This window comes from Diospyros lotus, chromosome 5 (genome assembly GCF_014633365.1).
Source record: "Diospyros lotus cultivar Yz01 chromosome 5, ASM1463336v1, whole genome shotgun sequence".
Classification (NCBI taxonomy): Eukaryota; Viridiplantae; Streptophyta; class Magnoliopsida; order Ericales; family Ebenaceae; genus Diospyros; species Diospyros lotus.
Window position 1 is genome coordinate 5,228,511 of NC_068342.1, and position 17,070 is coordinate 5,245,580.

Below are 17,070 nucleotides of genomic sequence, written 5' to 3' on the forward strand. Positions count from 1 at the left end.
CCCTTTGGTGGCTGGTAAGGGAGGTGGTGGTTTATACCATAGACAGCCTCAAACAAAGTCATTTTAGTAGAAGCATGGTGGCAGGAGTTGTACCACCACTGCGCCATGGCCAGCCACCTATGCCAACTCTTGGGCTATCTCATACACATGCACCTTAGATAGGTTTCTAAGCTTTGGTTAACCCTTTCGGTCTGGCCGTCAGTTTGTGGGTGGTATGCTGTTGATAGGCTGAGTTCGGTACCCACATTTTTCATCAATTCCTTCCAAAAATGGATTGTAAACACCTTATCCCTATCTAAAATGATGGTCTTAGGGACCCTGTGTAAAGCCACCACCTGATCCATAAACACCCTGGCCACCTCTTGGATCATGTAAGGATGAGATAATCCTGCAAAATGTGCGAATTTAGTTAGTCGATCCACTACCACCAGCACACAATCCTTCCCTTCTGATTTTGGTAGGCCCTCTATGAAATCCACGGACAAACTCAGCCACGGTTGCTTTGGAATCTACAAGGGTTGCAGTAACCCCGGGTAGGCTACATTTTCATGCTTGCACTTCCGACATATGTCACAACCCAGCATATGTTCCTTCACAGTTCTTTTAAGTTGAGGCCAATAAAATAGTTGCTTAACCCTCAAATAAGTATTTTAGATACCCGAATGTCCCCCCACGGGAGATTCGTGTAGCGACTGCAATATGCTCCTCTTATGCTCAGCCTTATTGCCCACGACTATCCGGTCCTTGTATTTCAACAATCCATTCTTGAGAACATATCCTTCCACTTCACTACCCCCCACTGCTACCTTCTCTAGAATTTCCCTGATGTGTTTATCCCCATCATAGCTGCTCACCACTTCACTGCACCACTCGGGTATAACCATAGTGATGGCAGCGGCTTCCCCTTCTTCGTAACACCTTGGTAGAGCATCTGCCACCTGATTTTCCTTGCCCTTCTTGTATTGTATAGAGTAGTCAAGTCCCATTAGTTTGACCATTCCCTTATTTTGTAACTGAGTTTGTAGTTTCTGTTGTAACAAAAATTTGAGAGACTCATGATTAGTCTTAATTACAAACCTTCCCATCTCCAAATAATGCCTCAACTTCTCCACTGCCATGACAACAACTAAAAACTCCTTCTCGTAAATGCTTAGGTTCAGGTGTCTTGGGCTTAGAGCTTGGTTGAAGAACGCGAGGGGCTGACCATCCTACATAAGTACTGCCCTAATACCTACCCCGCTAGCATCTGTTTCAAGCATAAACGGCTTGCTGAAGTCTGGCAATCCCAAGGTTGGGACCCTACTCATTGCGACCTTCAACTTAACGAGGGCTGCATCGGCCTCAGGACCCTTCAACAACTTGGTGAGGGGCTTACTTATGACTCCATAACCCTTCACAAACTTGCGATAATATCCTGTCAAGCCTAGGAATCCTCGGAGCGCTCTTAAGGTATTGGGTTTGGGCCAATTTAGCATGGCCTCCACTTTCTTTGGGTCAGTACTAACCCCCTTTCCTGAAATCAGATGTCCCAAGTACTCCACTTGAGGTTGGGCGAATGCACACTTAGACCTTTTGACGAATAATTGATGGCACCTCAGGACCTCAAAGGTGATTTTTAAGTGAGCTATGTGTTGGTTTAAGGTAGGACTATAAACTAGGATGTCATCGAAGAAAACAAATATGAATTTTCGTAGGTAAGGCTCAAATATTTGGTTCATTAAAGATTGGAAAGTTGGTGGAGCATTGGTGAGCCCAAATGGTATCACCAAGAACTCGAAATGGCCATAATGGGTTCGGAAGGCAGTCTTATGTATATCCTCGGGCTTCATCCGGATTTGATGGTAGCCCGATCTTAGATCCAGTTTTGAAAAGAATCCAGCTTGGTGTAATTCATCCATTAGGTCTTCTACAAGGGGTATGGGGAATTTATCCTTGATGGTCAAGGCATTGAGTTGACGATAGTCCACACAAAAACGCCAAGAACCATCTTTTCTCTTTACCAAGAGGACCGATGAGGCAAATGGGCTCTGGCTGGGTTTGATGAAGGACTAGTTCAACATTTCCCTCACCATTTTTTCAATTTCAGTCTTTTGGGTAGGCGCATAACGGTAGGCTCTCATGTTGATAGGTTCGGCATTGGCCTTGAGGTTAATTGCGTGGTCTAGGGTGCGGTTAGGAGGTAGGGTGTTTGGTTCTTCGAATAAGTCCTTAAATTCCATCAATAATTCATCAATAAGAGGCAGTGTGCTTACCTGATCGGAATTACCTGATGGGTGACTGACCAAGAGTTGCAACTCTCCATAACCTTCCCCTCTTCGTCGTTCTTCCACTTCTATGATCGAGAACAACTGTGAAAGCTGACTCCATTTGCTCTGCATGACCCTCTTAAGCCTCTTTCCAGTGATCGTTTTGCATGCAACAACTTCCTTTCCACTAGTGAGAGTCATCCTTCTGCCCTCCTTTTCGAATGACACTTCCATCCTGTTGAAGTCAAAGCATATGGGGCTCACCCCTTTCATCCAATCCACACCCAAGATTACATCACACCCTCCTAGTTGCAGCAACTTGAGGTCTGCCTCGAATTTCTCTTTTTGCATTTCCCAAATGAACCCCAAGTAGGCTGAGTTACTCACCACCCGATTCCTGTTAGCAACCGTCACACTCAAAGGTAGTGTACCTGTGAGTTGACACTTGAGCTTTTTGGCAGTGTTATCATTGAGGAAGCTGTGTGTGCTTCCACTGTCAATTAGGATGGACAAGCTACCTTTCTTAATAACCTTCCTTTCAACCTTAATTATCTTCTTATTAGTGACTCCCTTGAGTGCATGGAGGGATATCTCTATCCTCTATTCCCTCTTCATCGGTTTCATCCACCTCCTCTCTTCTTCCTCGTCTACTTCTCCTCCTGGGCCTTCTAATAACAGGAGCTGGCGCTTGCATTGGTGGCCTGGGAAGTACCTATCTCCACATCTATAACAGGCTCCAGGTTGCCTTTTAGGATCATTGGGTCTCCCACCAAAATTGGAATTGACAAAATTCCTGCCCCCTACATTACCTCTTACCATCTCCCTGTTGACCCCCTTGTTGTTCCCTCCTTGTTGCCAGTTTCCCGAGTGTCCCGTCCTTTGTTGTTGCACCCTCTGCTTCTTTAACAAGGCCTCCACCACCATCTCTTGTAACTTGGCGCATTTAGCTGCCTGCTCCACTGTTCTCAGCCTGATCATTTTCACCATAGGCCTCAAGTTTTCTCCCAGACCACTGAGGAAGCTAGAGACAAAGTATGCCTCCGTTAGGTGCGGGTCATGGCTACTCATTAAGGACCTTAGTTCCTCAAACCTCCTTAAGTAGGTACCCACATCACCCACTTGTTTTAGTTTATTAAACTCCTCAATGGTGTCCAACATGCTCTCTTCCTGAACCTCTGACACAACCTTTTAGAGAACTCCTTCTAGGTATAGTTATCTTGCCCTCGAGTCCAACCTTGAAACCACGCGTCCACCCCATCATCAAAGTAAGTTGCCGTTAGAGCAACCCTTCTTTCCATCGGTATATTGTACCACTCGAATAGCCTCTCACACTTTTTAATCCACCACCTAGGATTAATCCCTTCAAACATTGGTATCTCCATTCGGGGCATGGGAAATGCTGGTGGTGGGAGGGTATTCCGGTCCACTTGTCCCCTTCCTAACAAGGTCTCCGTGTCATCACCTTGCTCCATAACAATCTCATGGGTTACATTTTCTTGATTCACCATCTCATTTTGTAAAATGGGGTCATTCCTATCCCTTTGAGGAAAATCGGGAGACAACCTCACTTGATTCTGACGGGTAAACATCAACATGAACTGTTGAAGTTGATTACCCATCTCCTCCCGCATTTGGTTGATATCTTCCCTCATCCGGTTAAGTCCTCCTTCCATTTTACGATCAACTGTCATGATCGCATCATGGTTTTGTTGATTGCTGACTTCCAGTCAGTCTATCCAATCTTGAAATTCTCCCACTGTCGAGCTGAGTTGCTAGAGCTGCGACTCCATGTTCTTCATGCGTGTTCCTTCGGCCATCTCTCACGCTCATCGAGTCTCTTTGCCTGAATCGTGCTCTGATACCAAATGTTATGGCAATGCTGTGACAACCGGCAGCTTCCTTGGTTCAGTGTGAACCTAGGTGTAATACCCTTAGATATTGTAAATAATAAATCGAAATTTAGTGTTTTGAGATCCTAAAGAAATTATTAGAATTTTTAAGTGTTTTTCAATAGGGCAAGTATAAATTTATTTTTAAGTTGTATGTAATTTATTTAGTCTAAATCATAGTATATATAGTATAATTAAAATATGCTTATGAACCAGAAATTATATAAATAGTGCTTATGTACCAGAAATTATATAGTATGTATTTTCTTACTGTTATATGTATATATGTATATAAGGTATATAGTAAAAATATCATAATTGGAATTGGGATTTTGTATTACGGTATGTATATTTATATATAAACTCGTATGTAAGTATGTATGTATGTATATCATATATATATGTATATATGTATGTATATCTGTATATAAAAAAAAAAATCTAGAAAATCTGGAAAAAATCAGAGTAGACGTGCGGCCATGCTTTGGCCGCACCTGCAACAAGCAAACTAGGGAGAGGAGGGGCATTTAATGTAGGAATGACCGTCGGAGTGGCTTCCCGAACGCGTGGTGCTCGTGATGGGACAACTCACGGCAAGTTTCGGCTATAAATTGCCGCGTTCGAGCAGTCCCTTTCATCCGAAATTTTTACTTCTTAGATCGAGCATTTGGGGCAGCATTTGCGAGTTTTGAGAGTAAGGTCTTGGTCCTTGAGTCGTGGGCAAACTTTCTGGTGAATTTGGTGGCCAACGGAGTAGAGGAAGCAGTGGATCGAGCCTTGCCGGAAAATCGCGCAAGTCGCCGGAGCTGCGCCTTCGATTGCACATTTGAGGTATTTTTGTTTTGTTTTTCGCAAATCTAAGGCTTTTATTGTGTTCGGGAGGTTGAATATAAGAGGGGGGGGGGGGGGGGGGGAGAGCTTCTTTTGAAGCTTTGGGACCAGTAATGTCGTCGGCGGCTTGTAGGGCCGTCGGAGAAGACGAAGCAGACGGGCGCGTGTAGCCATGCGCTCGCGAGTAGGAAGAAGGCGCGTGGCTTGCACGTGCCTGGCAGAAAAATAAAAAAAAAAAAAAAAAAAAAGAAAATAAATGAAAATTTGCAAATAATTCCAAAAAGTCTAGAATTTTGTTTATGTCTTATTTTGTGAATTTTTTTTATGGAAAATGCTAAATTAACTATTTATCTAAATAGTTTTGCTATTATGGAAATAAGGAAAAAATAGGAATTTAATTTGGAAAATTCCAAGAAAATTCCAGAAGGCTAGAAATATTATTTAAGGAATATTAGTAAAGAGAAATTGGATTATATGAAAGTCTAGATAATTATTTTGTAATTTTGAAGAAATAAGACTTAGAAAATAAAGAGAATTTGTAGAAATTATGAGAAAATAGTAAATTAATATTCTGAAAATAAATTTAATGTTTTAGGAATCCTTGCCGCTCGACACGATTATCGAGGTCGACACGCTTTTCGAGGCAACTTAGTTGTAAGTGTACAGTTCCAAGCTTAATACGGTTATAAATGTTTATCTTCGAAAATGCTTTCATCATATTGACATACTCTAACATGTACCCATCACGTAGATTGCATACATGATATGACTATGAAATGCATAAATACACGTTGATATCATTGATCACTCGCATTGAGGCCGTAGGGAGTACGAACTGGCACTGCTACCTTATCAAAGGGTGCCCCCAGACACCCCGGCTTCAAAAGAGATGGCCGTAAGAACGGTAGGTAGCATGAGGGGTGCAGTTGACACTTACGATGAAAGACATTGCATGCACACATGATATAGCATTATGTACTATTATTTAGATAATTCATTATCTAATTTGGGTTTTTGTCCCTGGAATATTCAACGTTCCAATCGGGACTTGCAGTGATGGTACAGAGGTTGAAGATGTGTAGTGACGCGAGTCGTCAAGAAACAAGCAAATGTGCCATGTTATGATGTAATATGAATAGTTCAAGAATTATGTACGTTTTGATTTATCTTCAGAAGCTTATGTATCAACTTTGTAATAAGTGTTATGTTTAGTTATTTATATATGTAATGCTATGAGTAGGTTCGATTCAACTTCCGCTTTATAAGATTGTAATGCTATAGTGTATAAATTATTTCGTCAAGCACTAGATAGGTCTTGGGAATTTCGAGAATAATGTAATTTAGAAAAAAAAAAATAAGACTCAAATTTCCTAAGACATAACATGTCCTAGGGTAAGTGGGGTGTTACACTAGGTAGCGAACTAAACAGAGAGGAGGAATGGGGAGGGAATTATAGAAGAGTCGTGAGGGAGAAAGAGAGAAATAAGAGAGAGGGTAACAGATTCTTTGATTGAATTTCTGAATAGCTTTTACAGAAGAGAGTATAGGCTTATATAGCTTACCCTAGAGTGCTGCCACAGAGGATCACTCCACCTCTAACAAACTATTTTGTCCTATTCTAACATTTAGACATCTGGCAGATTCTGCCATAACAATCTTCCTAGCTGGAAAGTAAACCATAACCAACTATCTAGCTGGAAAGTAAGCATATGCAAGGAAAGAAAATATCGGGAAATACATATAGGAAATAACCAATCTTTAGCTCGAAATTTTAACCGCAACCATAGCCTTTTCTGGTCTCGTGACACTGACTTGAATAGTATCTTTCAATAATTTTTGTTGTCAATGCAATTTATAATTTTATTTATTATCATCCCAGATGTGTCAGACAAGATCAATCTGCTGTAACGGTTAAGTTGTATTATCTTAATAACGGAAGTGCAAGACTTGGATTCTGGTGAGCTATCTAAACGTTGACTTAGGATATAGAAATTTTATATGCATCTTGAATTATAACTAAAATCTCCTTTTCTTTGTTAATCTTTGCAGGATACAAGCAAAGGAATATTTGCTACCTGCAGGGCTTGTTCTGAAGGTATTGTGACACATACTAGCTCATTTATGGTGTTATGCTTATTGCTTTTAAACCTCCATGCTGTTACGGAAACTTCTAGCTTTTACTTTTGTTATCCACATTTTTCTTCCATTTTTTGATCCAACAACAATTTTATATATTTTTCATTTGGATATGTTTTGGTACCATGTTAATATTTCAAATGGAATTTGTTTGAGGAATCTTGGTGCAGTATGAGTGTCATTGGTGCAGGGTAATTTTCTTGAAGTTGATGTTTGTGCTTGGCTTTATGTTATGAATTTATCATTTTTTTGGGGTAAATTACACCGACTTCCGCTGTGATGTGGCCAAATTCAGGAGGCACCCCTTCTATTTTGACAAATCACACTCGGTACCCCTGAGATTCAAATCTCAGTACAATTAACCTCTTGCTGTACAATAACCACCATTAAATTCTATAATGTACCAAAAATGCCTGCAATTTTCTCTCCCCAAACTCTCTTTCCTTCCCCCTCCCTCTCTCTTCTGATATTGGTGGCAGCTTCCACTCCCTCTATCACTCTGAGCATGGCTGGAAACCTGGGAACCAGATCTGGGTCTTTCACCAAGCACCGAAGGAACCCAAATCTGGGTTTCTTATTCATGAATCAAAGGAACCTATCCAGGGAGCCCACCTGGGTTTCTTTTGATGCTTGATGGATTCCACCCAGCTACCCATGGCGGAACACTGGAACACCAGTTGTTGGCGGCCAGCCATGACCACCTGTTTTTATTTTTTTTTTGTTTGAGATACAGGGGAGAGAAATAGAGAAGAGAGGATGAAACTGTCATTTAACCTTTTTATTTAACGATAGGGGAGGTCATCGTCATTTCTCAAACTAGAAGGGGTGTCCCCCTGAATGTAGTCTAACCTGAAGGGTGGTTAGTGTCATTTATCCTTATTTTATTCTCAACTGGTCTCGTACTTGTCTTTAAATAGATAAATCATGACCTGCTGTAGTTATGTTTGTGTTATTCTGCTTTTATAATCATGGACTACAGTTGTTATGATTTGAGTGGAGGCTGCTAGATTGTTATGCCCAAACTTAGGTCACATGGACTAGGTAGGAGTGTAGTTGTTCTTTTTTGTATTTAATTGGGTCCTACTTTTTTGTCTAGTTGTCTTATTTGGTGCCATTATGTACCTATTACATCTGTAATGTGGAAAGGTGTAACTCTAGTATGTGGTGACAGTTTTTTAAAACAAATAATATGATAAAAGAAGAATACCCATGTGGGGTCTAAGCCTGTACAAAAGAAGCCTGTAGGACACAACAAAATCACCTGTGAGCAAGGCAAAAGACCATAGACAAGAAGAGGGCTCCTCTTTTCACAGAGAGGGAAATAAGGAGTGTTCCCTTGAGAAAATGAGTTGAACCTTCTTGTTCATCTGTACCCTTAAATTTCTTTCTCATCATAATCTTTAAACCCCGAAAAGGTTAGTGATGTTCAAAACTCTTCTAAGGATCTTCTTGGACAATTATGTTACCAAAGTGTAAAGAGGTACAAAATTGAAGACTTCTTTACTATATAAACTTTGAATAAGGTATGAAGTGAAAAATATCGAATATTTGCTCACCACCATAAAATGTTTAAGTAGGTGATCAGCTAATTCACCACAATGAAAACTTATTGACATATTTGAATTTCTTAATGGAATGCTAAATGACTAGAGCATGGAGGTAACTGAATTTTCTTTCTTCTTTTTTGCTTCACTGTGAAACTTGTGTGAATTTTTGAGATGCCCTCCTCCATCTGCCTCTTGTTTTGTGCAGCTAAGTGCTTTTTATATTTATCTGTTTCTTGAGTACCATAAATGAGTTGCTTATTACATAACATTATTTGGCAGGCCCTTGCTGACACAACTGATCATGAAATCTATGTGAGTTTGACACGTTATTCGAAGGCAAAATTCCACAGAGGAAAGGGCTGTGTTGGCACACAGCTTGCGGATGAAAGGGCAAAAATTATTCTTGATGAAGTCCTGGACTTGTCTCTTTTTACTCGCAATCAGTGTCTGCAGCATCTCGGTACTTAATGCTATTGTTTTTATCATTCATTGGCATTTAATATTTAATTGATAACCACAATAACTTATTCCTTCCTTCAGGAGAGTACTTCCGGCCCGTTATGGATGGACTGGAAAACGAAAGTTATTCTGTTGTGAGTTAATCATTGTAAATATTTGTTTCATTTGGTTCTAGCAAAAAATATACTGAAAAAAAAAGGTGTTCCATTGGGTCTTCAGGCTAGAACTATTCGGTGAATACTAATTGATCTTCCTTCTTTTTTGCAGGTTGCAGATGCTGTTCTAAGAGACTACATATTTGTCCACCTAGATAACAATCAGGACAAGTTTAATCTGCTCATGTTAGCTACTTTCTGGCCTTAGCTTTAACAATCTTTTGTTTTTTATGTACTGTATGTTAATTTGCTCCTTTTTTTATTGTTTTCTTACTGAATTTCCTTCTTCATTTCTTTCTTTTTTTGGGGGGGTTAAATTTGATGGCGTTTTGTAGTTTTAGTATATTAACAAAGTTCTTCACTTCAGCTTTATGCTGCAGAAGCTTTTCTCTCTTATAGATCACACGTCTGTGCCAGACAATCCAGATTCCTTGCAAAACCAGGAAGTGTTACTGCCTGGTCATTTGATTAACATTTTGCTCAAGGTAATTTTGTAATGAGCTCTCTATGTTTGCTCCCATCTTATGTCTTGTGCCAACCATAACAGGCATTTTTACATTTCAGAATATATTGTGTGACATATAATGGCATATACTTTTAAATGTAAGAATAAGTGAATTTGACTTGCATGTAATGTAATTTATGAGATACAAATTTACTTATTCCTACATTTAAAGGCATATGCCGTTATAAGTCGCACACCTTATGAGATGCTAGAAATGATGTATGCTGGGTGCAGGTTCTCAGCGTATATAATTCCTTGTAATTAGAAACCAGCTGGAGTGGACTGCCTGGTTTGACTGTTCAATGTGGATGCTTGGATCAGAAAAAAAGGAAAAAATGGATTTACATGCCCCATTTTATAGAAACCTCATAGGCTTATGTTGTTTGATTTAATTGGAGTGGAGCACACCTGCGCATGCCTGCTGTAATTGTCTAATGCAATATCTTAATAATATTTTGACTTACCTTTGCTGCCTTCTTAAAAGATAAGGAGGACTTAGGAGACAACCTAATGCACCTTTAAGTAATTTTAATCCTAACCAGCTGCCAGTCTAAGTGACCAAGCCCTTAAAAAATTTATAAGTAAAATGGAATCTTTAGTCGGAAAAGTTGGATTTTTCCTTCGTATGTGATATTTTATCATTTCATATATGCTACTTTATTACGTTTAGTAAGCCTCCAGCACACTGCTATCAACCATTGATATATCTCATTTGGAGGTTTGGTAATTAGCTGTGTAATTCAAAGGGCGTAAATATTTTCCATCTCAACCTGGTGTTGCTTGGAAGAGCTGTTGAAGTTCACCTGACTCATCTCTTTCTACTTCCTAAGCTGCCAGGCATTCTATTTTATGTGATCCACTGTTTCTGGTGGAGTGTGGCTTTTGGGGGTGGGCTCCAACATCTTTGTAGGAGAAAAAGGATTTTTTTCTTGGGGTTCATCATGTTTGGAAAAACATGTACTTTTTAAACTGAGATTCTGGCACTGACATTGGATAGAAATTTAATTATCTACTTTCTATTTAATGGTCATCATCTTGTATATGAATATTGGTATTGTGTCAAATGTTGAGTGCTAAGTTTACAATCTTTGTTCTTGTCACATTCTCCCTAGTAAGACATTGTGCACATTTATACAATGACAAATAAGTCCTGCATGTTTGCAGGATAAGCTACAAGATTGGCTGCAGAGAGCAAGGCGACTTCTTCAAGATGAAATTGATAATAAAAGCAAAAACTTTGACTTCAACAGCTGTATGTGATCCCTTGTTTCATTATTTTTCTCAAAGGGTCTTTCTTCCTGGATCAGCCATTTAGTTGTTTGCTTTCCACGGTTTTATTTGGATAAGAATCTTGTAGTTTTCCCAGTTTTATTGCATTGATGTGAGACATTGGCATCATGACATTTTTCTACTGGCTTTGTTTTTCATGTTAACTTTTGGAGACAAATAAGCGTATGGTATAAAAAAATGTTGAATTTTAATAATGTATGCTATATATATAGGACTTTGGAGGTTTGACTTGTCTCTCTCTTTTTCCTTTTCGTTACTTTTTCTAGACAAGCAACTTGTATATTAAGCACCTCTCAGATGTAGGCTAAAATTTGCTAATCTTCATGGTTTGTCTGGACCAATAGATTGGTCAAGTCTGGGTTGATGAATTAGTTTGTTTGGAACATATTGAACAAACTTGACCATAAGAATATATTATCTTTGGCACTTGAAATATAGTGTTTACATGCAAAATGTAAATACTGTCTAATCATAAGAGATTAAACAACTCAATTCTTGTACTAGTGTTTGCTTAAATATGCAGTGAGTGGGGCTTTTGTTACAATTAAAACCTGGTATCTGGGTTAGCTTTTTACGAGATTCTGAACTTCTAGTTTGGAAGTTTTCAATTATGTGACTAGTAAATCTTTCGCCTTGTAGTAGTCCATTTATGTTATGGTCATAAGAATCCTTGCAAAGTTGATTTTGTACATGAGTTTACTAAGGTTAGTAGTATTTGTTTCGGACTTGTTTCATTAGGGATTTTGGGATCGAGGTTCTAAATGATCGTTTGTATGGATTTTGGTCTTAAGGTCTATTTAAAGTTTTGATGGCAGTTCTATCCCTAATTTATTTAAAGATGCTGGTAATGGGGATTTGATTCTCTGTAACTGTAAAGAGTTTCTAATTTCCCCTTTTGTATAGTTTATAGTTGGGTGGTAATTTACTTATTTGTTATAAATAAGTCTTGAAATGTAATTATTTCAAATTAGTAGTAGGTTGTCATGGGGAGACCTCATATATTCCTTTCTTGCACATAGCACATCATCATAAGTTGGTCCTACTTGGGGAAGAACTGCTTGACATTTATCCCGAGGCTGGCTGGCTGGCTGTTTGAGATACACATTAAAAGCTGCTTTGCTTATCTTTGAGTGAGAAGGCTTGGGTTCCTTGAAGCCTAGGACCCTTTGTGTTTTCTTGTCAAGAAGGTAAGTCTCAAGACAATGCTTCTGTTGTGTTTTGCATTGAGTATAGCTTAGAAGGTTTAGAAGAAATCAGGGGAATTCTCGGGTGAATCAAGCGGCTGAAATTAACTAAGTTAGAGAGAGTCTAACTTAACTTAAGTAGTATTATAAGGGGTATATTAGAGATTGTGTTCTCTTTTATTTAGTCCTTGTAATTACCGCCCTAATTTGTCTAGAAATAGGAGGCATAGGTGGGCAGTTGCGATCTATCATTCATGTTATAATATGCAAGTGAATTGCTGTAAAGTGAGAGGAAAGGCTTGTAGGGAAAGTTCTTTGTGATCTCATAGAGCATTGTACTCATGTGAGAAGGGGGTTCTTGTACTGATTTCATCAAGATTTCGTAGTGGATTGCTCTCAGGACTAAGGCTGGATGTAGGATCGCTATTGGCGGTCTGAACCAGGATAAACCAGTTGTCTTCTTGTGTGGTTTGCATATTTTTCATTATCAGATAAACCAGTTGTCTTCTTGTGTGGTTTGCATATTTTTCATTATCTTTTGAATTCTGTTTATACTCTGATTTTCTGTTTCTGTTATTGGGGTTAAAACCATGTGTGTGTGGTTGTGAATTGGCAAAGATTGAGAATACCAGTGCTCCCAATTCAACAGCTTGTGTTTCAAGAAAGATCCAATAAGGGATTAAGGAGATCCATATTGGAGTTCAAGAAACCTTTGAGAACCATAATCAATGTACCTAGGGTTTTTTGAGCCTATAAGGTATGTCTTAACATTTTGGTCATGGCAACACATAAGTTCGGTTCTCTTCACTTGGTTCTCTAAACCAGCACTATCTGGTTGCTGGGGGTGTGGTTTGGAGGTGGTGGATATTCACAAGGGAGGATAAACAAGACCGGGTATATGGTGAAGAATCATGATGAATAAAGGATTTGATTAGGGGAGTTCGGAGGAAACGTGAGTAGATCTACAAGGGTGAATTCTTCTCTTTTTGTTTGCAAACGTTTTGTCTGATATCTAGTTGTGATAAAAGGGTATTTGTAATTTCTCATAATTGATGGAGAGTGATGCATTTCCTGAAAAAACCTCCAGGGTTTGGACATAGTGTAACCATTATTTATTAATTGATAATTTATCAACATTTCTGAATGCTCTAGCCCTCCACCACCCCAACCCCAAGTTTGCCATCATTTCCAAAGTTTCTTTGCTCTCCTTGCATTTTTGGAATGTTTTTGTTTCTAAGTTAACAATGTACCACAACCTGGTTGATCCTTTTTTGTAGGAACCTCTATTTTGATATTCTTCACAAATTCACTCAAATATCTTGCTTCTCGTATTATTATGATGAAAGGACTCTGAATTTGATTGTTACATTTTTAGTTAAAGCTCCTGAAGAGAAATGACTGGGGGAAATAAAAATATCTAGAAAGGGTATAATAAGTTATGGTCCAATGGATCATTCAAGTACAGTTCAAAGAAAAGGTTGGGTGGTGTCGGTTTATGGTAACTAAAGCATCTGGATTTTCCTCTGAGGATGTTCATTTCCTGAAATGTATAAGACGGTTCAGAAGAAATAGTCTGGAAGGCCGTCCTTGAGGTTGATGTGTCCCTTTGCATGGGTTAGTTTTGCTATTATTTCTCTCTTTACTGCTCAAGTATGAACACTCTTGTTGTATTTTGTGAGGAGAAAATTACCTAATATTTTATTCACAATAATATATATATGTTGGTGAACATAGATGTGTGTGATAGTCATAATATGCAGTTTTTAGAAGCTTCCTAATGTGGAATAGGATCTTTCCTAATTCAGACTTAGGAAACTTTCCTAAGAATGTAAATATGTATCCTTTCCTTATGTTGTATTTCTTGTAGAAGGTGGGTTTCCTTATGTAGTTTCCCTACTCCTCTATAAGAGGACATCATCGTGTATATTCTGAATTATTAGAGAATCAATTTATTCAGTTTTTTTACATGGTATTAGACCCTCCGATACCAGTCAGGTCTGCCTAAAATCCTAGTGTGCCTTCATTGCACAGTTTTCCTTCCGTTCCTTCTAAGCCTTCATTGCTTCTTTTTCTTTGTTCTACCAATTATTCCTAGTGGACATGTTAGAACTCTGAAGCTGCACCCACGTTAACAACTGGAGAATCTGTTAGAACAGGAGGTGTTGTGGCACACACCAAGAGGGGGGGTGAATTGGTTATATTAAAAATTGAAGTAGAGAAACAGAGATATCATCCGTGTAAAAACAATCTTGTTTTGTGAAAAGTAAATATGAAATCTTATGAATGAATGAATGAATTAAGTAGGGATAAAAATGCTAACATGAACAAATAAAAACAGGAAGCACAGAAGACAAAAGATTTATAGTGGTTCGGCTTTCCAAGCCTAATCCACTACCTTAGCTACCCACTAAGGATTTTAAAACAAATTCACTATCAACCCTCTACTCAACCCGAGTAGGTCCTCTAGTCCGTGACTAGGAAAAACTTACAAACCTCCCAATATAATGGGCCCTCTAGCTTACGCTAGGACAATTACAGTAATCGTGAAGATGAGAGTCTAAGAGTACAAACTCTTAGTTACAAGCTCTCTACAACTGATAAATTTAGGCTTATAATGAATGTAACAGTGTATACAAAGCCTCAGAAATGTAAATACAGAGAGAGAAGATATTAATCGCTCGATGTAAAATGAAAGCTCGGTGGTTGAAGATATTAAATGTTTTCCAACAACCTTCAATCGATTCTCCCAACCCATATTTATAGTTGATGGTAGATAGATCCAAGAATCCGACCGTTTTGGTGGTTGGGCGAGCATTAAATGCGCCAAAAACTAGCCGTTGAAATTTTCTGTGAAACACATAGTCGACAGATCAAATAGGTTAGTCGACTATTTTATCAAATAAAACTAGCCATAGTCAACAGAAAGAAAAGCATAGTCGACTATCTTATAACACAAAAATCCCATAGTCGACAGATACATATGCATAGTCGACTATTGCAAAAATGTGAAGAAAACTTTGAATTTACAGAACAAAAATAGTCGACAGATGAAATAGCATAGTCGACTATCCTTTCACAATAGTCGACAGACACAAAAATAGTCGACAGATGCAAGATATAGTCGACAGATTGAAGAAGCATAGTCGACTATCCTTATGCATAGTCGACAGATTGAAGCACACAGTCGACAGATGAAGAAGATTTTCAACAGAATGAATTTTGAAAACATTACAACATATTTACATTTCTTTAGTTTAAGTAAATGTCCTCATTTTGTTTAATTTATATTTTACCTTCCATTTACTTTAATACATAAATGTAAATAAGAAAGTACCCCCATTTGGATTCAATAAAAATATCTAAAAAATCAAAATCCATAAGAATAAAAAAGTAAAATTTGGATTTTAGAAGGAACTTACGATTTTGCGATTTTATCACCTCCAAGATATACACTTTTCATCTCTTGAAAAATTCGTTAAAAATCATTTTATCACTAATGAATGTTAGTTATTGAATTACCGGGAGTTAGTTTTCTAAAAAGAAACCATTTTCATATATGTCTCCTTATAAGGTGCTAGGCTTCCAGACTTAGAAAAATATTGAAGCGATATCAAAACGAGTTTCAAGACATGATGCATGAACTAAAGGATTTTTTATACGATTAAGTTTCAAACCAAAACCGTTCATGCATGTTTCAAAATATGAAAGCTTATTCTGAAGAATGAGATTTACATAAATGATTTTTCATACTTAAGATTGAATTTTCATCAAACACATTTATGTTCAAGTTGGTCTTTTGCCTTAGAACAATTTTAGCTCTATGTTGACCAACGACTTCAAAGCTAATTTGAAAATCATTTTAGGAGATTCTTTTAAGACTAAAAACTTGACTTTGCAAATCTCTAACTAAAATAGAAAATCATAAATCTTTTTGGGTTTCATTTTAACAATGCACTTGAAATTGATTTTTGTTGAAAACCACCACCTTGATTCATGACTTAGGGATTTAATAACATATGTTTTTCATCATCAAAACTAAGCACAAAGGTAGAACATCAATCTCCCCCTTTTTGAGGATGACAAAACTTAAAATCAATTTAACAAATCTCTCCCCCTTTTTGTCATACATCAAAAAGGCAATACTTAAAAAAAATTGAAACCTCCTTAAACCAAAAGATAATATCTCTCCCCCCTTTTTTAACTTTCCCCCAACGATAGTTTGAAAAACTTCATTTTGAAATAAAAACATTTCAAACGATTTCACAAATCTTAAAAGAGATAATCTCCCCCTTAAACCAAAATCTTTTCAATAGAAAGGAATTGGAGATAAACATAATCAAGTAAAGATAGTTTTCAAAACTAGAGATAGCTCCCCCTTAAGAATCAACTCTAGTTGAACAACCAACTAGAGTCGGAGATTTGCCTGGTATGCACCATTCCTACCGTCTAGATGGTAGGAACTACTTGGAGTGGGCTCAACTCATAAGGATCTTTCTCAAAGGTCAAGGGAAGATTGGCCACTTGACTGCTCCTCCTCCAAAAAACTTAGATCCCACTTTCATAGCATGGGATGTTGAGGACTCCCTCATTATGTCTTGGCTATGGAGTGAATGCACCCTGAACTTAGTAAGAATTTTATGTTTTTAAGTTCAACAAAGTTGATTTGGGAAACAGTGAGTCAAACTTATTTTAAGGTCCAAGATGCCTCGGTAATCTTTGAAATTAAGACCAAAATTAGTGGTACTAGGTAATGGCCATTAACTGTAACATAATACTATAATAGGATGAAGGGCTTATGGCTGAAACTTGATCACTATTAGGACATCAA

At 38.0% G+C, this 17,070-nt stretch overlaps 1 protein-coding gene across 1 annotated transcript in view; it reads left to right on the forward strand.

The window, feature by feature from the left end:
• The window catches only part of LOC127801509 (DNA-directed RNA polymerase I subunit 2-like), a 55,070-nt gene that overhangs the window by 4,020 nt on the left and 33,980 nt on the right, over positions 1 to 17,070 (forward strand). The window contains exons 5-11 of the mRNA XM_052336718.1: positions 6,823 to 6,923; positions 7,016 to 7,061; positions 8,929 to 9,109; positions 9,190 to 9,242; positions 9,376 to 9,449; positions 9,631 to 9,748; positions 10,933 to 11,020. Of these exons, the coding sequence (XP_052192678.1) occupies positions 6,823 to 6,923; positions 7,016 to 7,061; positions 8,929 to 9,109; positions 9,190 to 9,242; positions 9,376 to 9,449; positions 9,631 to 9,748; positions 10,933 to 11,020 (661 nt within the window). The remainder of the gene's footprint in view (positions 1 to 6,822; positions 6,924 to 7,015; positions 7,062 to 8,928; positions 9,110 to 9,189; positions 9,243 to 9,375; positions 9,450 to 9,630; positions 9,749 to 10,932; positions 11,021 to 17,070) is intronic.